General features: G+C 34.0%; 1 protein-coding gene and 1 long non-coding RNA gene across 3 annotated transcripts; one reads left to right on the top strand and one right to left on the bottom strand.

The window, feature by feature from the left end:
• The first annotated feature begins 12,248 nt into the window (after positions 1-12,248).
• On the top strand, positions 12,249-15,970 carry Ugalt (UDP-galactose transporter). Of its 2 annotated transcripts, none has more exons than XM_076428653.1 (5): positions 12,249-12,409; positions 12,724-12,798; positions 13,542-13,661; positions 14,130-14,329; positions 14,397-15,970. In XM_076428653.1, exons 2-5 carry the CDS (start codon positions 12,774-12,776, stop codon positions 15,036-15,038), a joined length of 987 nt encoding a protein of 328 aa, XP_076284768.1. In that variant the 5' UTR covers positions 12,249-12,409; positions 12,724-12,773; the 3' UTR covers positions 15,039-15,970. The 2 variants fall into 2 exon arrangements, with proteins under 2 accessions (XP_076284768.1, XP_076284767.1); XM_076428652.1 differs by having other exon boundaries at positions 14,115-14,329; positions 14,397-15,571.
• On the bottom strand, positions 14,885-21,452 carry LOC143211187 (uncharacterized). Its single transcript, XR_013009408.1, has 2 exons — positions 19,467-21,452; positions 14,885-17,508 (listed from the first exon to the last, which is right to left on the bottom strand). It is a non-coding gene; the product is annotated as an uncharacterized LOC143211187 (long non-coding RNA).
• Positions 21,453-21,731: the final 279 nt, after the last annotated feature.

Here is a 21,731-nt window from a genome sequence, read left to right as displayed (position 1 = left end):
CCAGGAGGGTAGTGAAAGGGTAAAAACTAATTATTGGTTTTTCCCACATTTTCCCTATTTAATGGTATACTTAAAAATTCTAGAAAAATTCTACAAAATTGTAGATATTATTCCCTATGATTGTGAATTTTTTCAGATTTTTTGCAAATAGTAAGTATGAAAAATCGTATAGCCGGATATAAGATGGTCAAAAGAGCTCATCCAAATTAATTTTTAATCACACGTTCAATAAAAATCACATGTTCAATAAAAAATTACGAAAAAATTCATGAACATTCTGCCTAATAGCATACACGCGATTGAGACCAATTTCAAACTTTTTGGTTGTAAATAGCCAATGGGTATAGCCGGATAAGATAGTCAAAAATGCCCTTGAACCGAATTTTATCGACGATGTGCCATTCGATAGAACACAAAGAAAAAACATACTGTGCAAAATTTCAACCCTGTATTTCGATCGGGAGGGTAGTTATGGGGTAAAATCGAAAAATCAGTTTTGGGCCTATTTTCCCTAGTTAATGACGTTTAGAAATTCTGAAAAAAATCTGACACATGTCAAGAGAACCCAAATACATACTTTGCAATTAGTTTCAGATTTTTAAAAGGGAAATCCTGCTTGTAAAAAATCAAAAACCTCATAAAAATCGAAAAAATGCAGATTTCACATGGAAGTTCTAGAGTGTCCACATTTATATTTTTACAGTAGCAGTATATTGTTATAAGTATTGTTCATGAATTTTTTCAGATTTTTCGGTTTGGTGCGCCGTTGTTAAAAAAAATAAAAACCGATTTTTTCGACGTTTTTTCCGCGAAGAACTAAGCTAACCTTAAAATTGTTACGTTCTATTTATTCTGTAAGTCTATCAGGCTCTGATAAACCTTGAGCATTCTACAGAAGTAATTAAAAAATGAAATCAACTTAATTAATATTTCTACAGTATAGACATTACATCTAGAAATATAAATCACGTTTCCAACAATTCAGTTGGCTCAGTGCGTTAGGCGTTCATACCTAGGAAAGATCATCAAGATTTTCATCGACTAGATAAAAAAAAAATGCTGGTGACTCTTACCAAATGACACTCACATGCGAGAGCTACTCGAGCGGAAAATTATAGTGCCCAACATCACACTAGGGCCACTTAAATGACTTGAGAGATCTACATGTAAAACTCAACATTATCATATTGTACCGTGGCACGATAGCTACCTAATATTATACATATGTATATACAATATGTATATATCGTTGTTAGTAATAAGTTAGTCCCTAAGTAGTACTTAAGCAAACATCCTATACCAAAGACTGTTAAGGGGTTTTTTTTAAATAAAACTTTTTCCCCATTCTCCCTTCCATTATCCGTTAAGGCGCCTCAGCTTACAAGTAATCCAACCGTTACACAGTTCCTATTTATTCTTCCACCGTCCAAAGATTTGTCAAGCACCGAGATTCGCACGCGAGCGAACAGTCAGCTTAACATAGCAATACTGTGTGGAGATTTTTATTATTTTTGTTGACTCCTGTTAACTCTGATTGTACTAATATATTCAAAAAACATGTTTAAAAAAAAAGCGCGTTAGGCGTTCGACTGTTGATCTGCTTATCCTAGGTTCGCTCCCGGCATAGGTATACATTTTTTTTACTTGATTAATTCTTTTTTTTTATGTCTGACTATATAATAACCAATGGTGTGTTTGTAGATTTCTTTTAGAAGCAATATCTACATATTCAACTAAAATATTTTAAGGTGGAATTCGCAAAAAAATTATAATACATACATAGCTTGTGCGGATCTTAAGTATCTCAGTTTCATTTTATCGTGTTTTCTGTAAAGCATATTTTATTTTATCGATGAATTGAAAGATTTATTTATGTTGAAAATTGGAGGAACGTCTGGCAGTACTCGACATTTTCAGCAGTAATTCCATTTATGTGTCTTCGAGTTTTAAATACTTTGTTATAGAGAAAAGAAAGAAATTCAAGTTGTAGAAATGGCTCTATTGTTGTTTACTTCTTTTGAGGCATTCAATTTGGTACCTCGTCTCTTATGCGGAACAGCAATTGTTGTGTATGTACCACTCAGGGTTGCTAATGAAATATTTCACAGTGAAAGCAGATGTTCCGATACTTGTCAATAAACTAACGGATCTATAAAAGCATATTTAGAATGACAAACTTTTGATGTTTCATTAACTTTTACCTTTGTTCATCTTTATACGTTTACCTTTTCTTTTCTTTACTCGCCTTACGACTCTGTTAGACACAACTACTATATTTGGTGTATTTTACCTTAAAATACTTTTTTAATATTTCAATATTGCTTGTAAAAGAATTCTACAAAAATATCCTTGACTAGTGTGAAGTCAGATATAAAAAAGAAGAGAATTGATGAAATAAAAAAAATAGACCTACGACGGGCGCGAACCTACCATAGGCCGGTCCACAATCGAACGCCTAACGCACTGAGCCAACTGAATTGTTGGAAACGTGATTTATATTTCTTGATGTAATGTCTATACTGTAGAAATATTAATTAAGTTGATTTCATTTTTTAATTACTTCTGTAGAATGCTCAAGGTTTATCAGAGCCTGATAGACTTACAGAATAAATAGAACGTAACAATTTTAAGGTTAACTTAGTTCTTCGCGGAAAAAACGTCGAAAAAATCGGTTTTTATTTTTTTTAACAACGGCGCACCAAACCGAAAAATCTGAAAAAATTCATGAACAATACTTATAACAATATACTGCTACTGTAAAAATATAAATGTGGACACTCTAGAACTTCCATGTGAAATCTGCATTTTTTCGATTTTTATGAGGTTTTTGATTTTTTACAAGCAGGATTTCCCTTTTAAAAATCTGAAACTAATTGCAAAGTATGTATTTGGGTTCTCTTGACATGTGTCAGATTTTTTTCAGAATTTCTAAACGTCATTAACTAGGGAAAATAGGCCCAAGACTGATTTTTCGATTTTACCCCATAACTACCCTCCCGATCGAAATACAGGGTTGAAATTTTGCACAGTATGTTTTTTCTTTGTGTTCTATCGAATGGCACATCGTCGATAAAATTCGGTTCAAGGGCATTTTTGACTATCTTATCCGGCTATACCAGGGGTCGGCAACCTTTTGAGTCGGAAGAGTCAAAAATTACAATTTACAAAATTTCAAAGTTTTTAAAGAGCCACAACATTTTTTCTTGCCAACAATAAATAGTACTCGCATAAATAAAGTTTTTTGAGAAAAAAAACTAATCTATTTATTCATAAGAAAAAATATCTGTTTATTCATATATAAGTAGTGTTTTTCACAACAAATTAGATAATATATATGTATGTATATTGTATTATATATATCTACATACATAACTCTTTTACTTGAAATAACAAACTATACGTCACAGCCAAAGCACTGGTGAAGACGGCAAAATGTCTTGCGTCGAAAGCGAATTAAAACCTACATAGAAATATCCGACGACGGCGTCATTCGAGAGCTTCCGACGGACTGACGACAGTGACGACTCGTGTCACGGGGGAGGGGTGCGGTGAAAAGCGAGTACAAGTGGCTGAGAGATAGAATCGGTGCCTAATCCTCGTTAATCAGTTCAGAACGATTTTTAAATGTTTTTTTTTATAAAATAAATAATATTTGCGTATGGAACTAAAGAGCCGCAGCTTCACATCCAAAGAGCCGCATGTGGCTCGCGAGCCGCAGGTTGCCGACCCCTGGGCTATACCCATTGGCTATTTACAACCAAAAAGTTTGAAATTGGTCTCAATCGCGTGTATGCTATTAGGCAGAATGTTCATGAATTTTTTCGTAATTTTTTATTGAACATGTGATTTTTATTGAACGTGTGATTAAAAATTAATTTGGATGAGCTCTTTTGACCATCTTATATCCGGCTATACGATTTTTCATACTTACTATTTGCAAAAAATCTGAAAAAATTCACAATCATAGGGAATAATATCTACAATTTTGTAGAATTTTTCTAGAATTTTTAAGTATACCATTAAATAGGGAAAATGTGGGAAAAACCAATAATTAGTTTTTACCCTTTCACTACCCTCCTGGTTGAGATAAAGGGTTCAAACTTACGAATATACATATAATATATATTTAAATTTTTTGGAAGGTTAAAAAATGTAATTAAAAAAGTAATGAAAAATAAAAATAAAACTCGCTGCACGCGGGGACTCGAAGGCTAGCTCCAGATTGCGATTGATACGCTCGACGGCTCGACGGCCGAATTTCAGATTCAGTTTCGTTTCCGTCAAGCAGGCGTGGATGTGGATGGAGAGTGCTAAAAATAGATTGTGGCTGGCGCAAGCGCACAAGCAGCGCACACGGACAGAGTAGAGGTACGCTGGTGTGTGTAGCGCGCGTGCAATCGAACAGGCACTCACACGGACAGAGTAGAGATATACGTTCGTGTAGCGCGTGCGCAGTAGAAGCAACCTGGCGACGACGGTGCGTTAGAGTGGGGGGTCGAGTCGGCTGAGCGAGCGGAGGGGAAAAAACCCACGACCCATGATTCTGGCATCACTGACTGAATCAGTCGCTTAAACTATCGAGCTATTGGTTGAATCAGAGAGTATATGAGAGTGCTCACGCCCGGGTTTTGGCCGTGCCGCTTTTGTCTCCACATCATGTTTAGCCTGGAACAGCTCCTACATCATCTTTAGCATGGAACAGAACCTACATCATCTTTAGCAAGAAACAGAACCCACTTTACTGTTAGCACATCTGACGACATCTGTGTCGCTCGAATATTTCTCTTACGCCCTCTAGGATATATTCTGACTGGAGTGAGGAACAGGAGGCCACCAGAGGCCACCACAGAAGACACTGTATCGTGTTAGCAACGCGCCCGCGCGCTACACTCACCAACGTACCTTTACTATATCCGTGTGCGCTGCTTGTGCGCTTATGCCAGCCACAATCTATTTTTAGCACTTGCCATGTTGCCATGTTCTATTGCTTTACGGCGGAAGCGAAACTGAAATTCGGCTGTCGAGCCGTCGAGCGTATGAATCGCAATCTGGAGCTAGCATTCGAGTCCCCGTGCAGCGGGGATTTTTTTTTAATTTTTATTTTTCATTACTTTTTTAATTACATTTTTTAACCTTCCAAAAAATTAAAAATGTAAAAACTATGTTCAAAATATGTATTCATTTTAAATAGAAACGTTTTGTTACTGTCATAATTGCATTAATAAAAATTGGTATATGATCGAGAACAGGTTGATGGTATTTATTTGGACTGATTGGAGAATACGAAAATGCAGGAAGTATTTTTTAGTTTATGAATCAATTTGTAGATTTATTAGTTGTCAAACAAATAATAAAATAAATTGTATAATATATATAAATTGATTTTATACTAGCATACACAAGTTTATTTATTAAAAAATACAATCATAACTATAATTATAATAGAATTTCATAAAATGTATATTGAGGTTATTGCAAACTCATCTTTTTTCGCAATGATGCTCTAATTTCATTGCTTCTCTCGAATGTCCATTTCCTTCCGAGACAGTGGCGTTTTTAGGTGTAAATAAAAAATGTTGATATAATTATATCAATTTTAAAATATATCATAATTAAACTACAATTATTCTAATAACGTGGAATGTAGTACATATTAAGTTTTAGTTACCCGGATTTTCTTCTTCGACGTTAAGCACTCTTTACTGCTTCTCGTAATTTACGTATATGCAACATTAAGGTGGACCTTATTTTTCGACCATGAAATTTTTTTGGTCCCGTAAACCAGAATTGTGACAAATGTTGAGAAAATGGTCTGGAAAAATTTTGGGGCCGTTTGGATCATGGGAAAATGAGTTTTTAATGGAAAATGAGAATTTTTTAAATCATGACATAAATAGACGTTATGATATATCGTTGAATTTGTCTTTTTTCTCTTTAAGAATCCATATATAGCATAAACAGTTGTTGATAGAAAAAACATCCGTGACCTTGAAAACTTTAAATAATGACTTTGAAAAAATTTTTTTTCTTTGATACTATATCCACCTCCTTATATACTACAACTTTTGTTTGAAGAGTTTTTTCATATATGTATACATAACTGACAGAGATATTATATATAAATAAATTCATTAATACGCTCCAATCTACAGAAGAACAAGAAAGCGAGCTAATAAAAACGTGGTAAAAATAGTTCTAATATCGGAAAAAGAAGTTGTTATGAGTAATAAGTAGTCTGACTGAAACATGGACTGAAGGTGGTCAATGATACCGCTGAACGGGGCGTTAAACTAATGGAGGATCATAATAAAATTTTATCTAGAAACAAAGAGGAGAAATAATATATGTATACTATACAAACTGTGATGGTATGTCGAAAGCAGTATCCTGACGCCACAAAGCAGAATTTGTCAAAGGATTTGTAAATATTTTTTAATATAGCGAGAAACACCTGATCAATCCCTACATGATTAATTGCATTTTTAAGAGGCATTGAAGACTGCTTGTTAACTGGGAGTTATTAAATTTTTCATTTTCTTCAGAGTCAGTAAGTTCTTTATTTTTTTCAAAGTCATTAAGTTTTCCATTTTTCTTGGAGTTATTAAATTTTTCATTTTCCTCAGTGCCGTCAAGTTTTTTCATAGAGTCATTGAAGTTTCCATTTTTCTTGGAGTTATTAAATTTTTCATTTTCCTCAGCGTCATTAAGTTCTTTATTTTTCTCGGAGTCATTAAGTTTATCATTTTTCTTGGAGTCATTGAAAAGTCCCTCTTTGTCGTTTACGCGCTGTCGTAAAAAAAGTTCTGATATGTTGCTAGTCTAAAAATATGATCAATGCTACTTTTCAGTTTCTCAAATAAATCTGCATTTGTCGAATTTTTGCGTGTTTTTCAGTTTGTGTAATTAACATTTTGAACCAAAAAATCGGGAAAAAATCTCAATTATCAATTTCAATTAAATGCAATTATATGATTAAGTTAATGCAAGTAAATGGGAAAAATTGACCGAAAATTGAATGGCGCAACGGCTGTTTAAATAACTCGGAGGACTACCTCGTCCGGCTAGACCCTTCATTCCAAATTGTAATATTCCAATATTTCAGTATCATTTTTAATATTGTTCAAGTACTATTTAAAACTATTGATGAGTTTTAACAACAAAATATTTTAAATGGAAAACTAAATTTTGACAAATAAGATACGATTATAGCAAGCTTGCTATAAATGTCGAAAACTCGAGTCTGGCTAGAGACATTCAATTTTCAGGAAACACTATTCTATGATGACGAACGGAGAAAAGGGAAGTGAAGCTCGAGGGTTTCGGTCGCCGTGGAGTGGAGTGAAACATTGTAACATGATACGGGTCGGGTCGGGTATATCGGTGTAAAATAACAGAATATTTTTTAAGAATTATTATTTTATATTAAAACGTTTGTAGCTCATTGCAACGTCGACCGATTTTGACGAAATTTTCAGAATATGTTTAATTGACACAGATTTACAAAACGTATTTTTTAAATTTTCAATGTCGGCCCATATAAAGATGTTGTAAAATGCAATTTTTTGTAAGTAAGTAAATACGTATTTATTTATTTATTTCAGCCTCGTGGCCCAGAAATTGGACATGGATTATAATTCTCGAAGCCATTCATCCCTCTATTTATCCATTCATCCGTTCCTCCACCCATCCATCCATATCCCATGCCACATCAAATACCTTATTGTCTATGTGATCTATCCCAATGTCTCCCCGCTAATCCTGCCTCTCTCTTGATTATCCCTTGTGATTAATTCTTTCCTTTTTTTCTCTATACTCCTAACCCATTCTACAATTTCTCCCACTCTTTTCTCCTGTACTATCTTTTCTATACCTATGTTAATTCTTTCTACCCCTTCACAGTCTTCTGCCAGGTGTTTTAGTTTCCCCAAGTGTCTCTCATTTTTTCTACAATTCCGATCAGTTACTATTTTTGAAAAAATTATTTTCACATCCTGTACTAAACTAATTGTTCTAGCTTCCCAAAAAGTTCAAATCGTATAGTATAATATTAAAAAAGTTATCATTTTTAGAGCGTCCGAAAATTTTTGCGAGTCACAGTATGTACATATATCGCGCACAGAACACAATTCTTCTTTCTATTAAATCGCATTTCTTAGGTCAAACAATTGCGTTTTGTAATGTATAATAACATGTAATAACGTTAAAAATTACTTAATATACACCCGCGGTAAAATCAATAAGTATAACTTTCCTCCTCACAGCAGAAACGTCGAAAAAATTTTTACAATGATGTCCCACAATAAAAAAATCTGAAAAAAATTGACGACACTGCCTGCTGTAGTACTTTATCGAGGAACCAAACAGTAAAAAGCATGTTTTCATATTTTCTAGAAATCTATATTTTTCCGATTTTTGGGGGGTTTTTCATTATTTACGACCACAGTTTGCAACCAAAAAATCTGAAAAAATTCTATAAAATGCGTCTTAGGATCCAAAATATGTAACATTTTTTTTAGAATTTTAGAACGTATTTGAGACCGGAAAATTGCGCTCGACTGTGCAACAGGCCTAACGGTTCTGGAGAACCGATTACACTGTCCAACACCAAATTTGTTTTCAATATACTGTTGGGTCCTTCTTATAGAGTTTTTTGCGCTGATTCCAAATCTGTCCTTAATTTTTCTCCTATACGCACAGTTTTTGAAAAACATGGCTTTGAAAAAAGAACATATTTTTCAACTTTAAACAAATATTGTGGTTATTATAAAAGATATTGAATTGTTCTTTACAGCAAAAGATTCTGTAGACTTTCCCGAATACAGTGATATCCAATATTAATACATTATGATTGTTTAAACATGTTTAAACAATGATTGAAGACGAAGAGACACTACTTTTGCACCAATTTTTGAGGATATTTTTCAATTTATCTCAAAAAATTAGGGTCCAGCGGAAAATCGAACTATACCACGCGATAGAGCAGACTTTTATCTTGAGAAACCAACCTTTCAAGTTTGTAACGTCGACGTTTTTTTCGAACCAGAAAACAAAATAACTTCGCCCGACATGAGCCACCAGTGGCGCGGCGAGGCGGCCTTCGTCGTCGATTTTCAATTGTTACTTTCAACAATTGCGTCCGTTGCCGGTTGCGGCCCGCGCGTATTCTTATGTTTTCACTTTTGGCCCACTGCAGTCCGCGGGGGTTGCTCATCTCACTGGTTTAAATAAATAAATTTATATATTTTTCTATTTGTGAATTATATTATTCTAATAATTTATTGTGAAAATAATTGTTTAAATAAATAAAAACAAATAACAAATTTGTATAGATTATAAAAATCTATTTATTTTAACAATAAATTATTGAAATAACAATTCAAATAATGAATATGGAAACAAATTATAAAAATTTATTTATTTAAATTATTTTAACAATAAATTATTATTGAGAAATAACAATTCAAATAATTAATATAGAAACAAATTATAAAAATTTATTTATTTAAACAATTATTTTAACAATAAATTATTATTGAAATAACAATTCAAATAATTACTATAGAAACAAATTATAAAAATTTATTTATTTAAACAATTGTTTTAAATTATTGAAATGGTATTTCAAACAATAAATATAGAAACAAATTATAAATATTTATTTATTTATAAATTGTTTAAATAATAAATATTAGGTCGAACACAATATAGAATACAGAATGACAGAGAACCGAAATCCGGAACCGAAATCCTGAACCGAAATACATAATATCGGTTCTCCAAAATCGTAACCGTAACCGATATAAGCCAGAACTGCCAGCCAGTACCGATATTCTCGTAACAGTTATAAGTGTTATAACATAACATCATTTCGGTTCTTAATAACTATTTCAATCAGAACCGAAAAATAACAGTTTAAACAGTTATTTTCATAACCGTTCCAATCCCTGTCTGTAGCGTAGATTTACCACTATTTTAATATACTATACGATTTGAACTTTTTTTGGAAACTAGAGCAATTAGTTTACTGCAGGATGTGAAAAGAAGTTTTTTAAAAAATTGCAATTGATCAGAATTGTAGAAAAAATACTAAAAGTTGCGTTTTACAACTTTTTAATGTGGGTCTATCTACAGGGTGATTCACGCAATTGTTACAAGTCATAACTCCGTTTTTATTGCATTTACAAAAAAATGCCAAAGGAGAAAGATAAATGGTTCGAAGAGAACTACATCTGTAGGCCTTTCGATTTTTTTAGATGCAGCAGTGCATGTGCAATTAACAATTGCATCATTTCTTTAAATAGAAATGCATATTGTTTTTTACACAGATCGATTCTTCTGTTCATCCTACGTAAAAAATGATTAGGGTACACACGGCAAAAAATTATTAGATCTCGAGATATTTTCAAAAAATGTCTTTATTGAAGAAGATGCTCAAACGCTTCTCCATTACATTCTAAACATTTCTTATAACGTATTTTTATTGTTTGCATAACTGCGTTTATACATCAATACGTTGGCCAGCCCGTGCACCTGATTTAAGTCCCCTTGACTTTTTCTGTGGGGTTATTTGAAAGATAGAATTTATTCAAACCCCATAGATTCTGTAGAGAATCTGAGAGAAAGAATCATAGTGGAATGTTCAGCAATAACTGCAGATAATTTAAACGCAGTTATGCAAACAATAAAAATACGTTATAAGAAATGTTTAGAATGTAATGGAGAAGCGTTTGAGCATCTTCTTCAATAAAGACATTTTTTGAAAATATCTCGATATCTAATAATTTTTTGCCATGTGTACCCTAATCATTTTTTACGTAGAATGAACAGAAGAATCGATCTGTGTAAAAAACAATATGCATTCCTATTTAAAGAAATGATGCAATTGTTAATTGCACATGCACTGCTGCATCTAAAAAAATTTAAAGACCTACAGATGTAGTTCTCTTCGAACCATTTATCTTTCTCCTTTGGCATTTTTTTGTAAATGCAATAATAACGGAGTTATGACTTGTAACAATTGCGTGAATCACCCTGTATAATTAAAATTTAAAAAATACGTTTTATAGATTTGTGTCAATTAAACATATTCTGAAAATTTCAGGGTAACCCTAAAGTTATTCTTCTAAATTTTCGTAGAAAGAATTGGTTTTCAATTTGGTTTAATTAATAATAACTGTGCCTAAAAATATGAAAAAAATTGGAGACAATATTGATGACAGTAAGTATTTCATCATTAAATTAATTTCCAAGATGGTGGCTTTTAAACATCGATATAAAATCTGTGTTTCTTCGAAATCTTCCGGCTTTTCTATTTTTTAAAACTAGAGTTTGCAACAAAGGCTCGGGAAAAATTAAAATACTTCTATGAATATAATTTATATTATTAGAGATTTGTATATTAGTTACATATTTGATATAAAACAATATAAACTGTATGTCCTAATCCTGGCCAATGATGATGTACGATCTGATCCAGTCTAAAGATGATGTAGGATCTGATCCAGGCTAAAGATGATGTAGGATCTGTTCTAGGCTAAAGATGATGTAGGATCTGATCCAGGCTAAAGATGATGTAGGATCTTGTCCATGCTAAAGATGATGTAGGATCTTGTCCATGCTAAAGATGATGTAGGATCTTGTCCATGCTAAAGATGATGTAGGATCTTGTCCATGCTAAAGATGATGTAGGATCTTGTCCATGCTAAAGATGATGTAGGAGCTGATCCAGGCTAAGTACTAGAGTAGGGGGCAGCACTATATGGGCACGGCCAAAACCCGGGCGTGAGCACTCTCATATACTCTCTGGTTGAATTTTAACGGCGGATGTTTTGAATAAATTTTATAAGATTACTATCAAATACATTCACTCATTAGCGATATCGAATTATTAAAAATTATAAAAAAATTATTTTTATTATTATTAATTATTTAATTATTGTCTGGTATATTTACCCCAATTTACTCTTACTGTGCCTATAATACTAAGTGAGCACTGCAGTACAATGCTGTAAGAGTGAGTGAGAAATGAGATCTATACGTAGGCATAGACTATAGCCCGCAATCTAGACGTATAACCACTAAAACGAAATTTCAGTCGACTAAAAACTATCGACTAAATATTCGATAGTATGTAGTAACTAAATAGTAATTATAGTCGATAGTTGAATTTAGTCGATAATGCCCATCACTACGCCAAAGAGCTGTGTCCAATTGAGCGTGCGCCATCTCGTTGTGCGCCATCTTCTTGTGCGCCATCGAAGGCCTCTCGCTCTTATGGGAGTGTCACCTCTATCTAATCCTCTTTGCTCTCTGGTATTTACCAGTGTTTACCAGGGACATGTCAACGTGTACACCTCAGTAAGTCTTCAGTGAATACATGGCATTTGTAAAAATGAAAATGCACAGAGAGGTAAAGTAAGAGTATCTTCTCAAATTTTACGGCATAATAAAGACTTTTCAGTTTATTTTTAAATGCAAAGATATACATTAAATACATAATCAAGATGTTGCGGATGTTTTAAATTAATTTGCATTTACAAGAATAAAATTAAATGAAATGCATAATTTATTTTTTCATAAAGTTAATGTACTTTGGAAGTATTATTAATATTTTTATCACATATTTTACACACTCTTAAATCGTTATTAATGCTGAAATATTCACAAATTTTTAAAATACCTTTTAAGATATGATTCCATTAATAACTATATATTATTTTACAGATGAGGTGATCTATTAAATTTGCTTTTAAACAAATATTTAAGAGATTATTATGACTATGATAAATCCATCGCAAAGTAAGTATGGAATTGTATACAGGGTGTCCCATGCAACTGGAACAGGCTGTACCTCCTAAACGGTCGGGAATAGAGGAAAATGTTATAAGAAAAAGTTGAATGGCATCTCAGATGGTGCATACTATGCAATTAATTTTATGCACTTTTGTGCATCGGTACATCAGAAAAATGCAACTGTACTTTTTTTAAAAATGGAAACCTACATTTTTGACTGCACCAACCGATGCAGTTTGTTGTGCTCTACATAAAAGTACTAACATACTTATGCCCTAAACTTATTCGTTAAGAAGTTATCGAAGCTAAAAGTTCACTGAATTATTTCAGTCTCTGCAAGTGTTCCAGAGTACCTACATTATGTTCCATTATAAATCAGAGAACTTTTAGCTTCGATAACTTCCTAACGAATAAGTTTAGGGCATAACTATGTTAGTACTTTTATGTAGAGCACAACAAACTGCATTGATTGGTGCAGTCAAAAATGTAGGTTTCCATTTTTAAAAAAAGTGCAGTTGCATTTTTCTGATGCACCGATGTACAAAAGTGCATAAAATTAGTTGCATAGTATGCACCATCTGAGATGCCATTCAACTTTTTCTTATAACATTTTCCTCTATTCCCAACCGTTTAGGAGGTACAGCCTGTTCCAGTTGCGTGGGACACCCTGTATATATTTTATTTTTATTATGCAGGTTGCAATATAAAACTAACATTTATTTACCTCTTATTTGAAATTTTATTTATAGGAAACAATCAGGTGCTAAAGTACGTTAGTTTAGTTACTCTTACATTACAAAATGCCCTTGTTGGGCTTAGTATGCGCTATGCGCGTACCAGATCAGGTGACATGTTCTTATCTTCTACAGGTGTGTATGTTACTTTTACTTTATTGTTACTTTATTGTTAAGTACAGCTTGTCAAATCTAGCTGTGCGGTTGACCAAAACTTAGGAATGTGCAGACAAAAACAAAAACTGCACTCGACGAGAGAAGGATGCAACATATGAACGGTAAGGTACACACCTCGTCAAAAGTGCGTACTGTCCATTATTTCTTACAGCAGCAAACATACAAAACAACTGTTTATATGTTTGTGTGAATACACTTGTGTCACTTTACTTTTTAACTAAATTGTTGCCACGTGCATCGTTTGACATGTGACGATCAGTTCTCTATCGTTCGAAGTTCCGCCTATTTACCATTGCGCAGCGGGTTCATTTGCCCTTGCGGGGGACATTCAGCCGCACAGCTAGATTTAACAAGCTGTATTTATGAAATTGCATGAAAGTATCTCTTCATGTACTTTGCATATTCTTTTAGCTGTTGTTATGGCAGAAATTGTTAAGCTTTTAACGTGTCTGATATTTGTCTTTTGGGAAGAAAAACATTTTTGGAAGTTCTGCGAATCTCTGAAAGTGACAATCATAAAACAACCTGCCGACACTTTAAAAGTGTGCGTTCCGTCTCTTTTGTATATCATACAAAATAATTTCCTATATGTATCAGCATCTAATTTAGATGCAGCGACTTATCAGGTATTTGAAAATTTTATCACAAACCTTTAACATTGCTTAAGATTACTCTATGCACATTATTTCGCAGGTGACTTACCAACTAAAAATTTTAACAACAGCATTTTTCGCAGTAGTGATACTGAGAAAGCCCTTAAGAAGTACTCAATGGGGAGCTGTAATATTATTAGTTATAGGAGTAATATTAGTACAGTTAGTTCAAACCTCTGAAGCTGCTCTACCATCAGGAATAGAGCAGAATCGTATGTTAGGGTTCTCTGCTGCGTTGAGCGCATGCTTTTTATCAGGTTTTGCTGGCATATATTTTGAAAAAATACTCAAAGACTCGGATGTATCGGTATGGATGAGAAACGTACAATTAAGCCTTCTATCGTTACCTTTTGGACTAATTACATGCTTTATAAGTGACGGCAATACAATACAAGAACAAGGTTTCTTTTTTGGCTATGATCTATTTGTTTGTTATTTAGTTGTTCTTCAAGCAGGTGGAGGTCTTATTGTTGCCATGGTAGTTAAATATGCTGACAATATACTCAAAGGTTTTGCTACATCTTTAGCTATTATTATTTCTTGTATAGCGTCTATATATCTGTTCAATTTCAATTTGACTTTCCAGTTTTCGTTAGGTGCCATTTTCGTTATTTGTTCCATTTTTATGTATGGACACCAACCAAAAGCAATTGACAGACATTCTACAACTCAGAAGGCTTAATGTAACACTATTGGAAATGTGTTCTTAACCACTGTCAGTATTCCAATGTATTCACATAAAATACATCTGAACGTATTATTTTAACACGAAATAGTATTTAAAGAGGCCTGCTTAACAATGGTTGTGACAAGTATTCAATGATGTAGAACATAATTGAATAATCAATTGCATAGTTTTCGTTTGAAAATGATTACAAATGATATGCAGTGTAAAAACTGCAATCTCTCCGAATAAAGGTTAAATTAGTTTGTAAATATTGTGAATGAAAGTAGCAGTCTTAAAGTACATAGCAATTAAACTATTCTGTCACGAACCAGAAATAAGCTGTAATTTCTCTGTAATTTCGTCTTCATTGAATCTTTTTCTTGTTATAATGATTCCTCTCCTACAACTATATATGAACGAGTTGCGATAGGTATGTATGTATGTGAAAATTATATCACTGACTCCACAGCCTTTTTTTATTTCTTTTATGTAATGGTTAACTTTGTCTCTTCAATGCTAATAATATAATCTACGATCCATAGGTTATTTCACAAGAAAGTTAGCATACGGCGGTAGATAATCTCAGATATTATGTAATCATTTTATAAATTGTTATACGTATTTCATGGAAAGGACGACAACAAAGTATGCAAGCACATTTTTATACTGAACTGCCGTGAGATGCTTATTTCATAAATGCCCACCTAAAATAGATTTATTACAAGCTTGTAACTTCCTTTGGATAATACTGGACAAAATACGTACATAGGTATAAGTAAACGGTTCTGTTTCCGTAGTCAATATATTTTTCTACATTGTCAATATTTTAAATTGTACACATACATATTGGAAAAAATTGAAGTCCTAAGTGGAATGTATCTTTACATTTGTACTGTACTTAATTAAATACAATGTTAATAAATATGTATCTCATTAATATACATAAAGCATACATTATATTGCTATTTTCCTAAACGTATACATGTACGATATTGTAAACACAAAATAGTACGCACATAGTCCAGTCAACGAGAAGTTGTAGAGGGAAATGGAAGGAACACAATTTTTAACTTTGGGACTTTGTTTGGACTAGTTAGGAGATAAACATACTAAAAGTCCCTACTCCTAGGAGATGAGCGGGGTGCAGGGGGGTACGTAGAAGGTCCCCTTTTTCGGTTTCCCGCTTATATCTCGGAAACTATGCGTCCTAGCGATAAGACCATTCGATACAAAATTGAAGCTGACAAAATGTGCCACAAGATTGATTGGATTCAGTTTTTCGCTATTTCGCATAGTTTCCGAGATACCGCGCTCAAAGTTCACTAATTATGAAAAAGAAAATATGTAGCCGGGTGAAATTCGCCCCCGGCGGGGGGCTAGTATACTTTCGATTTGTAACTAGAAAGGAACTAGAATCTTACTAGAAAAATGGGTCGAAAAGATGGGTTTGCGCCCAGACGTTGTTTGACGTTATTTAAACAAATTTTGGATAGGGTGAGGGCTCATTCTAAAGAGGAAGGTTAGATACAGCCCGCTCTTCTCATCATATAAGTCAAAAGTCTTTTAGAGACAGAAAAATGCATTGAAATCTGCGGGTTTTTTCCTAGATTTTTTCTCTACTTTAGGCCCTTATATTATTAGATATTAACATAATCTCGTTAAAATCATGAGAAGAGCGGGCTGCATCTAACCTTCCTCTTTAGAATGAGCCCTCACCCAGCCCACAATTTGCTCAAATAAGGTCAAACAACGTCTGGGCGCAAACCCATGTTTCGAGCCATTTTCTAGTAAGATTCTAGTTCCTTTCTAGTTACAAATCGAAGGTATACTAGCCCCTTAGCTTGAACCATTCAATAGCCTACCCAAAAAGACCGCTCTCTGACAAGTTTCAGCCCCATATCTCACCTGTAAGGGTAGTTATTAAGAAAAATCGAAATGCGAGTGTTTGGCCCATTTTCCCTATTTATTGACAATTAAAACTTCTGAAAAAAATCTAACACATTTCGGATACCAAGCCACATATTAGGTATCATTTCCAGATTTTTCCGTTGCAAACTATGGTTGTAAAAATTGAAAAACACGAAAAAAATGAAGATTTCATATAGAAATCTAAAAGGTGCTACTACGGATTTAATTTAGCAGTGAGATATTATCAAAAGTATTATGCTCAATTTTTTTCAGATTTTTATGAGTGGTGCGTCATAGTTAAAAAAAATAAAAAACACTTTTTTCGGCGTTTTTCCTAAGTTGCACTAATTTTTTCTGAATCGAAAAAATATATTATGTAATATTAAGCATTCTTATGTTCCAGACTTTAAAACTTGCGTAATACAAAAAATGAAATTAATACTATGTACATATATCCCAATATTACAAAGGTAATTTCAACGGTGCCGGTTGGTGCAGCGACTATGGTCTCTGACTAAGGAGTCCCCCTCGAACCTTCAAGGGAGACGGACATGCCGACCGCTGTCCTGCGAGCTACCTGTTAAGGTCAAAATCGCTCAACTAGAATCAGTGAAAAGTTTTTCTGTAATCTGGCATTTTTCTAAAAGAAAAAATTAGTGAAAATACAGATACTACACAGGGGGTTTACCCCCCGGACCCAGAAGTGATAGAAGAAGAAAATAAAAATAATAATAGAAACACGGAAAATGTGATAAACAATAAAGTGTTCCTCAACATAATAAAAACGATCAAGGATGAAGAGAGTCTCGTCAACAGTCCCTCCGTCCTTAAAACCAAGCTAAACAAAATACTTAAAACAAAGAAAACGATTGAAATATCACTACCAAAGCCTAACATAAATGGTAAAAAACGACTCCATTTAAATAGCAATCCTAAAGTATTCGACGAAAAAATGCCAAAGACACCTAGTACAAAGAAAAAACAGAAGGAGAAGTCTCCTACAGAAGGATAAGAAATAAACAAAGAACTATTACAAATGATCGATAGTCTAAAAAAAAAAATTGAAAATATAAGCAAGGAGCTGGAGGAGGAGAGAGCCAAGAACACATCGAGCTCTACGCAAAAGAACATAGCAGAAATCACCAAGTACCGTTAGCCGCACGACCCCCAACTACGAACAAGGGAAACAATGGCCAGAAGGTCATAGCACAAGCAAGAAAAGATGTAACGGAACGGGGGAAACTCAGGAGGACCTGAAAGAACAAAACAACACCGCACCGGCCGACGACAGTATGATGGACCTCGACGAGCCACAGGACCCCAACCCAAAGACAAAGACAACGAAACCAAACGTAGACAATAAAGAGGTACAAGAAATAGTAACGAAAGAACGACAGGTAAAACCGCCGATAATAAATATTTTCGAATCTTCTCAGCAAGTCACGTACAGAATTGTTAAAGAGTCCCTAAATATTAACAAATTTAGCATTAAATACATTAATAGTAATAATCATTATTTACAACTTGAGAACCTAGAAGACCATACAGCAGTTATTAACATACTAACAGCAAGAAAAATTAAATTCTTCACATATACACCGAAGTCGATCAAACCAAAATCCATACTTTTAAAGGGTATTAATAACAGCTTTGTCCCGGATGAAATATTAGAAGAAATTAATAACCTAAATCTACCTAAAGTTTCGATTATCAAAATAACCAAATTCAGCACGCAAAAATCTATCAAAAATAACAATCCATTACCATTCCTACTAATACAAATCACCCCCGACAGTGATATCGAAACCCTAACAAGCATAAAATACATTCTAAATCAATCGGTTAAATAGGAAAGACTATTAAAAAAAGAACCAATCATGTGCCTTAGATGTCAAAAAATAGGACACTCAGCGTCAAATTGTAAATTAGACTTTAGAAGCGTCAAATGTTCCGAAAACCACGATCCAGGTAACTGCGAGATCAAAAAAGATAGCTTGGTAGAAAAATCAAAACTCTTTTGTGTAAGATGCAAAGAATTTGGACACCCAGCATCGTACAAAGGTTGTCCAAAGTTCAAAGAAATAAAAGAAAGATACACACACAATTTAAAAAAAAGAACGAAAACAAAATTACTACTTTAGCAGAAATAAAAAATAGTATAATCCCGAAATACAAAGTTTCATATGCTGAAGCGGTTCAAACAAATAACCGATCTACCGACAATCAAATAAACAATAACACAAACTCAACAAACAGACACTACTCTTTTTCTCAAAGACCAATAGACAGCTCACAGCACACACAAACACAACAGGACAAAGTACATACACACGTAACAAACCTAACATACACAAACCAACAAAGCATACCCGACCCTATAATGGAGCTAAAAAATCTTTTTACGTCACAATTGTACAGAATCGAGTACTTAATATCACAAAACACTCAAAACATACAAAATCTATTTAAATTATATTGTGGTGGTACACCAGAACTAGTAGACACTATAGACTATGAAACAAACGAAGAACTAACCACCCAGACAACCAAGCGGGCCGAAGCCACATCTCGAGCACAGCGTGTCCACGCCACCAAACGGTCACGTACAGTGGTCGAACCCCACTCGAGCTGTCCAGGCCACACGATGACTAGATTGTGGCCACGCCACAAATGCGCGTGAGGGCTCGTAGTGTTCCCTGGACACGATCTTGGCACATGATGTCGTTGCCACAATCCGGGATATCGTGCCCAGTTTAACGATCGGGCCGTTGTAAGAGGGCAGCACATAGCCACACTAACTCTTTCTTTTTACTTATTTTGTACGCATTCAAGGCGGGAAAATTAAATGATAGATTTTATTTATTGTAGTATTTGTAGTAGTTTTCCTAGACTGCGGATCTTTATGCAAAATAAAAATCGTCTGCATCGATTGCAAGAGATAGAAACTAAATTCAATGTTACTTTTTATGCAAAAAAAATTCTCGTCATATAAAAGCTACATTTATTTTATAATGCTCATATAAATATTCATTAGAAACGAATCAAATTTTATTTCATTTAAAAAGGAAGGCGTGACAATCTTATTTGTTAGCACAGCACAGTCGCACTAATGTGCCGAATGCCGTGAGTTATACAGGGCACTCTCTTCCTTTTTGTTATCTCTTCCTTATGTTACTTCTTCCCCCCTTGCCGTTCCATTTTCTTTACAGTTACATTAAGAGTAAACCTACACATAAATCAATAAACTAGTAATACATTAATTATCCCCTAATACGTACAGTTACACGAATTAATATTCGGACGATCTAAAAAAGATGATAACTTTTTTAATATTGTACTATACGATTCGAACTTTTTTGGGGAGCTAGAGCAATTAGTTTACTACATCATGTGAAAAGAAATTTTTTCAAAAATTGCATTTGGTCGGAATTGCAGAGAAAATACTAAATCTTACATTTTACAACTTTTTCGTGCGGGCCTATATTGAAAATTTAAAAAGTACGTTTTCTAGGCCTGCGTAAATAATATGCACTGTGAAAGTTTCATCGAAATCGGTTGATGCGGGAAAAACACGACAGGCCTTGAAAGATGTAAGAATTCTTCGATATAGGCTGAAAATCTGCGATTTTTACCATTTTCAAACGTTTTAAACGTAGCTCATTGCAACGTTAACCGATTTTGACGAAATTTTCAAAATATGTTTAGTCGACACAGATCTACGAAGCGTATTTTTCAATTTTTCAATATGGGCCCACATAAAAAAGTTGTAAAATGCAACTCTTAGTATTTTTCCATACAATTCCGATCAATTGCAATTTTTGAAAAAATTTCTTTTCACATCCTGTAGTAAACTAATTGCTCTAGCTCCCCAAAAAGTTCAAATCGTTTAGTACAATATTAAAGAAGTTCTCGTCTGTTTTAGAACGTCCGAATATTAATTCGAGTAACTGCAGTTCCAGTATCTCCTTTTTCCAGGATTGCAAGGGTAAGATAACGTAAAAGAAAATATACTTTATTTAAGATCTAACGATACTAAGCTAACCTAAACTAACTATATCGAAAAGAAAAGTCCACTCGGTACTAAGCTGTTCTACGCTGTGCAGTTCGATCTGCTCGCATTGACTTCCAGAGCCACTATGCCTATTTTCCCTTCGTCAAGGGCTCTCGTCGCCAGTCGTTCTTTTACTTCTCCCCCACGATCTATACCTGAGTAATAAACGTAACGGTTTTTTCCGCGAAGGTTTGGGACCATTTGGGACTGTTTGGGACTTGGGACACGGTTCTGCAGGCCATCGCCGCTCGCCTGCAAACCATCTGTGTCCCAAATGGTCAGGATACAAAATACTAGACGCTCTTAGACCTAATGTTAATTTATTCGAACCCCACAATAATAATACAAACACGGGATTTCTCACTAGTCAAAAACGCTAGATAAAAGATCGTTCTAGGGCCCCATCTCCCTCAAAAGTCCTATTTTCCGTTTACGAGGCGAAAAATTAAAAATTATTCGGAAGCATACAAGCTATTTTCATATACATGCTGCCGAATAATGCCAATTACGCCTTCTAAACGAAAAAATAGGACTTTTGAGGCAGATACTGTCCTAGATCGATCTTTTTTCTAGCGTTTTTGACTAGTGAAAAACCCCGTGTTTGTATTATTATCGAGAGATGAGAAGAGACGAATCCCGCACCCTTACAATCCTGAAAACGAGTCTACTCCCTTTTAATAAACTAAAGCAAGGATTTGAAACCAAGGAGTATGTTCGGTTGCAGGTAGCTACGGTTATAAAGAATACAT

Source organism: Lasioglossum baleicum, chromosome 8 (assembly GCF_051020765.1).
Source record: "Lasioglossum baleicum chromosome 8, iyLasBale1, whole genome shotgun sequence".
Lineage (NCBI taxonomy): Eukaryota > Metazoa > Arthropoda > Insecta > Hymenoptera > Halictidae > Lasioglossum > Lasioglossum baleicum.
The sequence above is the reverse complement of the archived record's forward strand: the minus strand, read 5'-3'. Positions and strand labels throughout refer to the sequence as shown.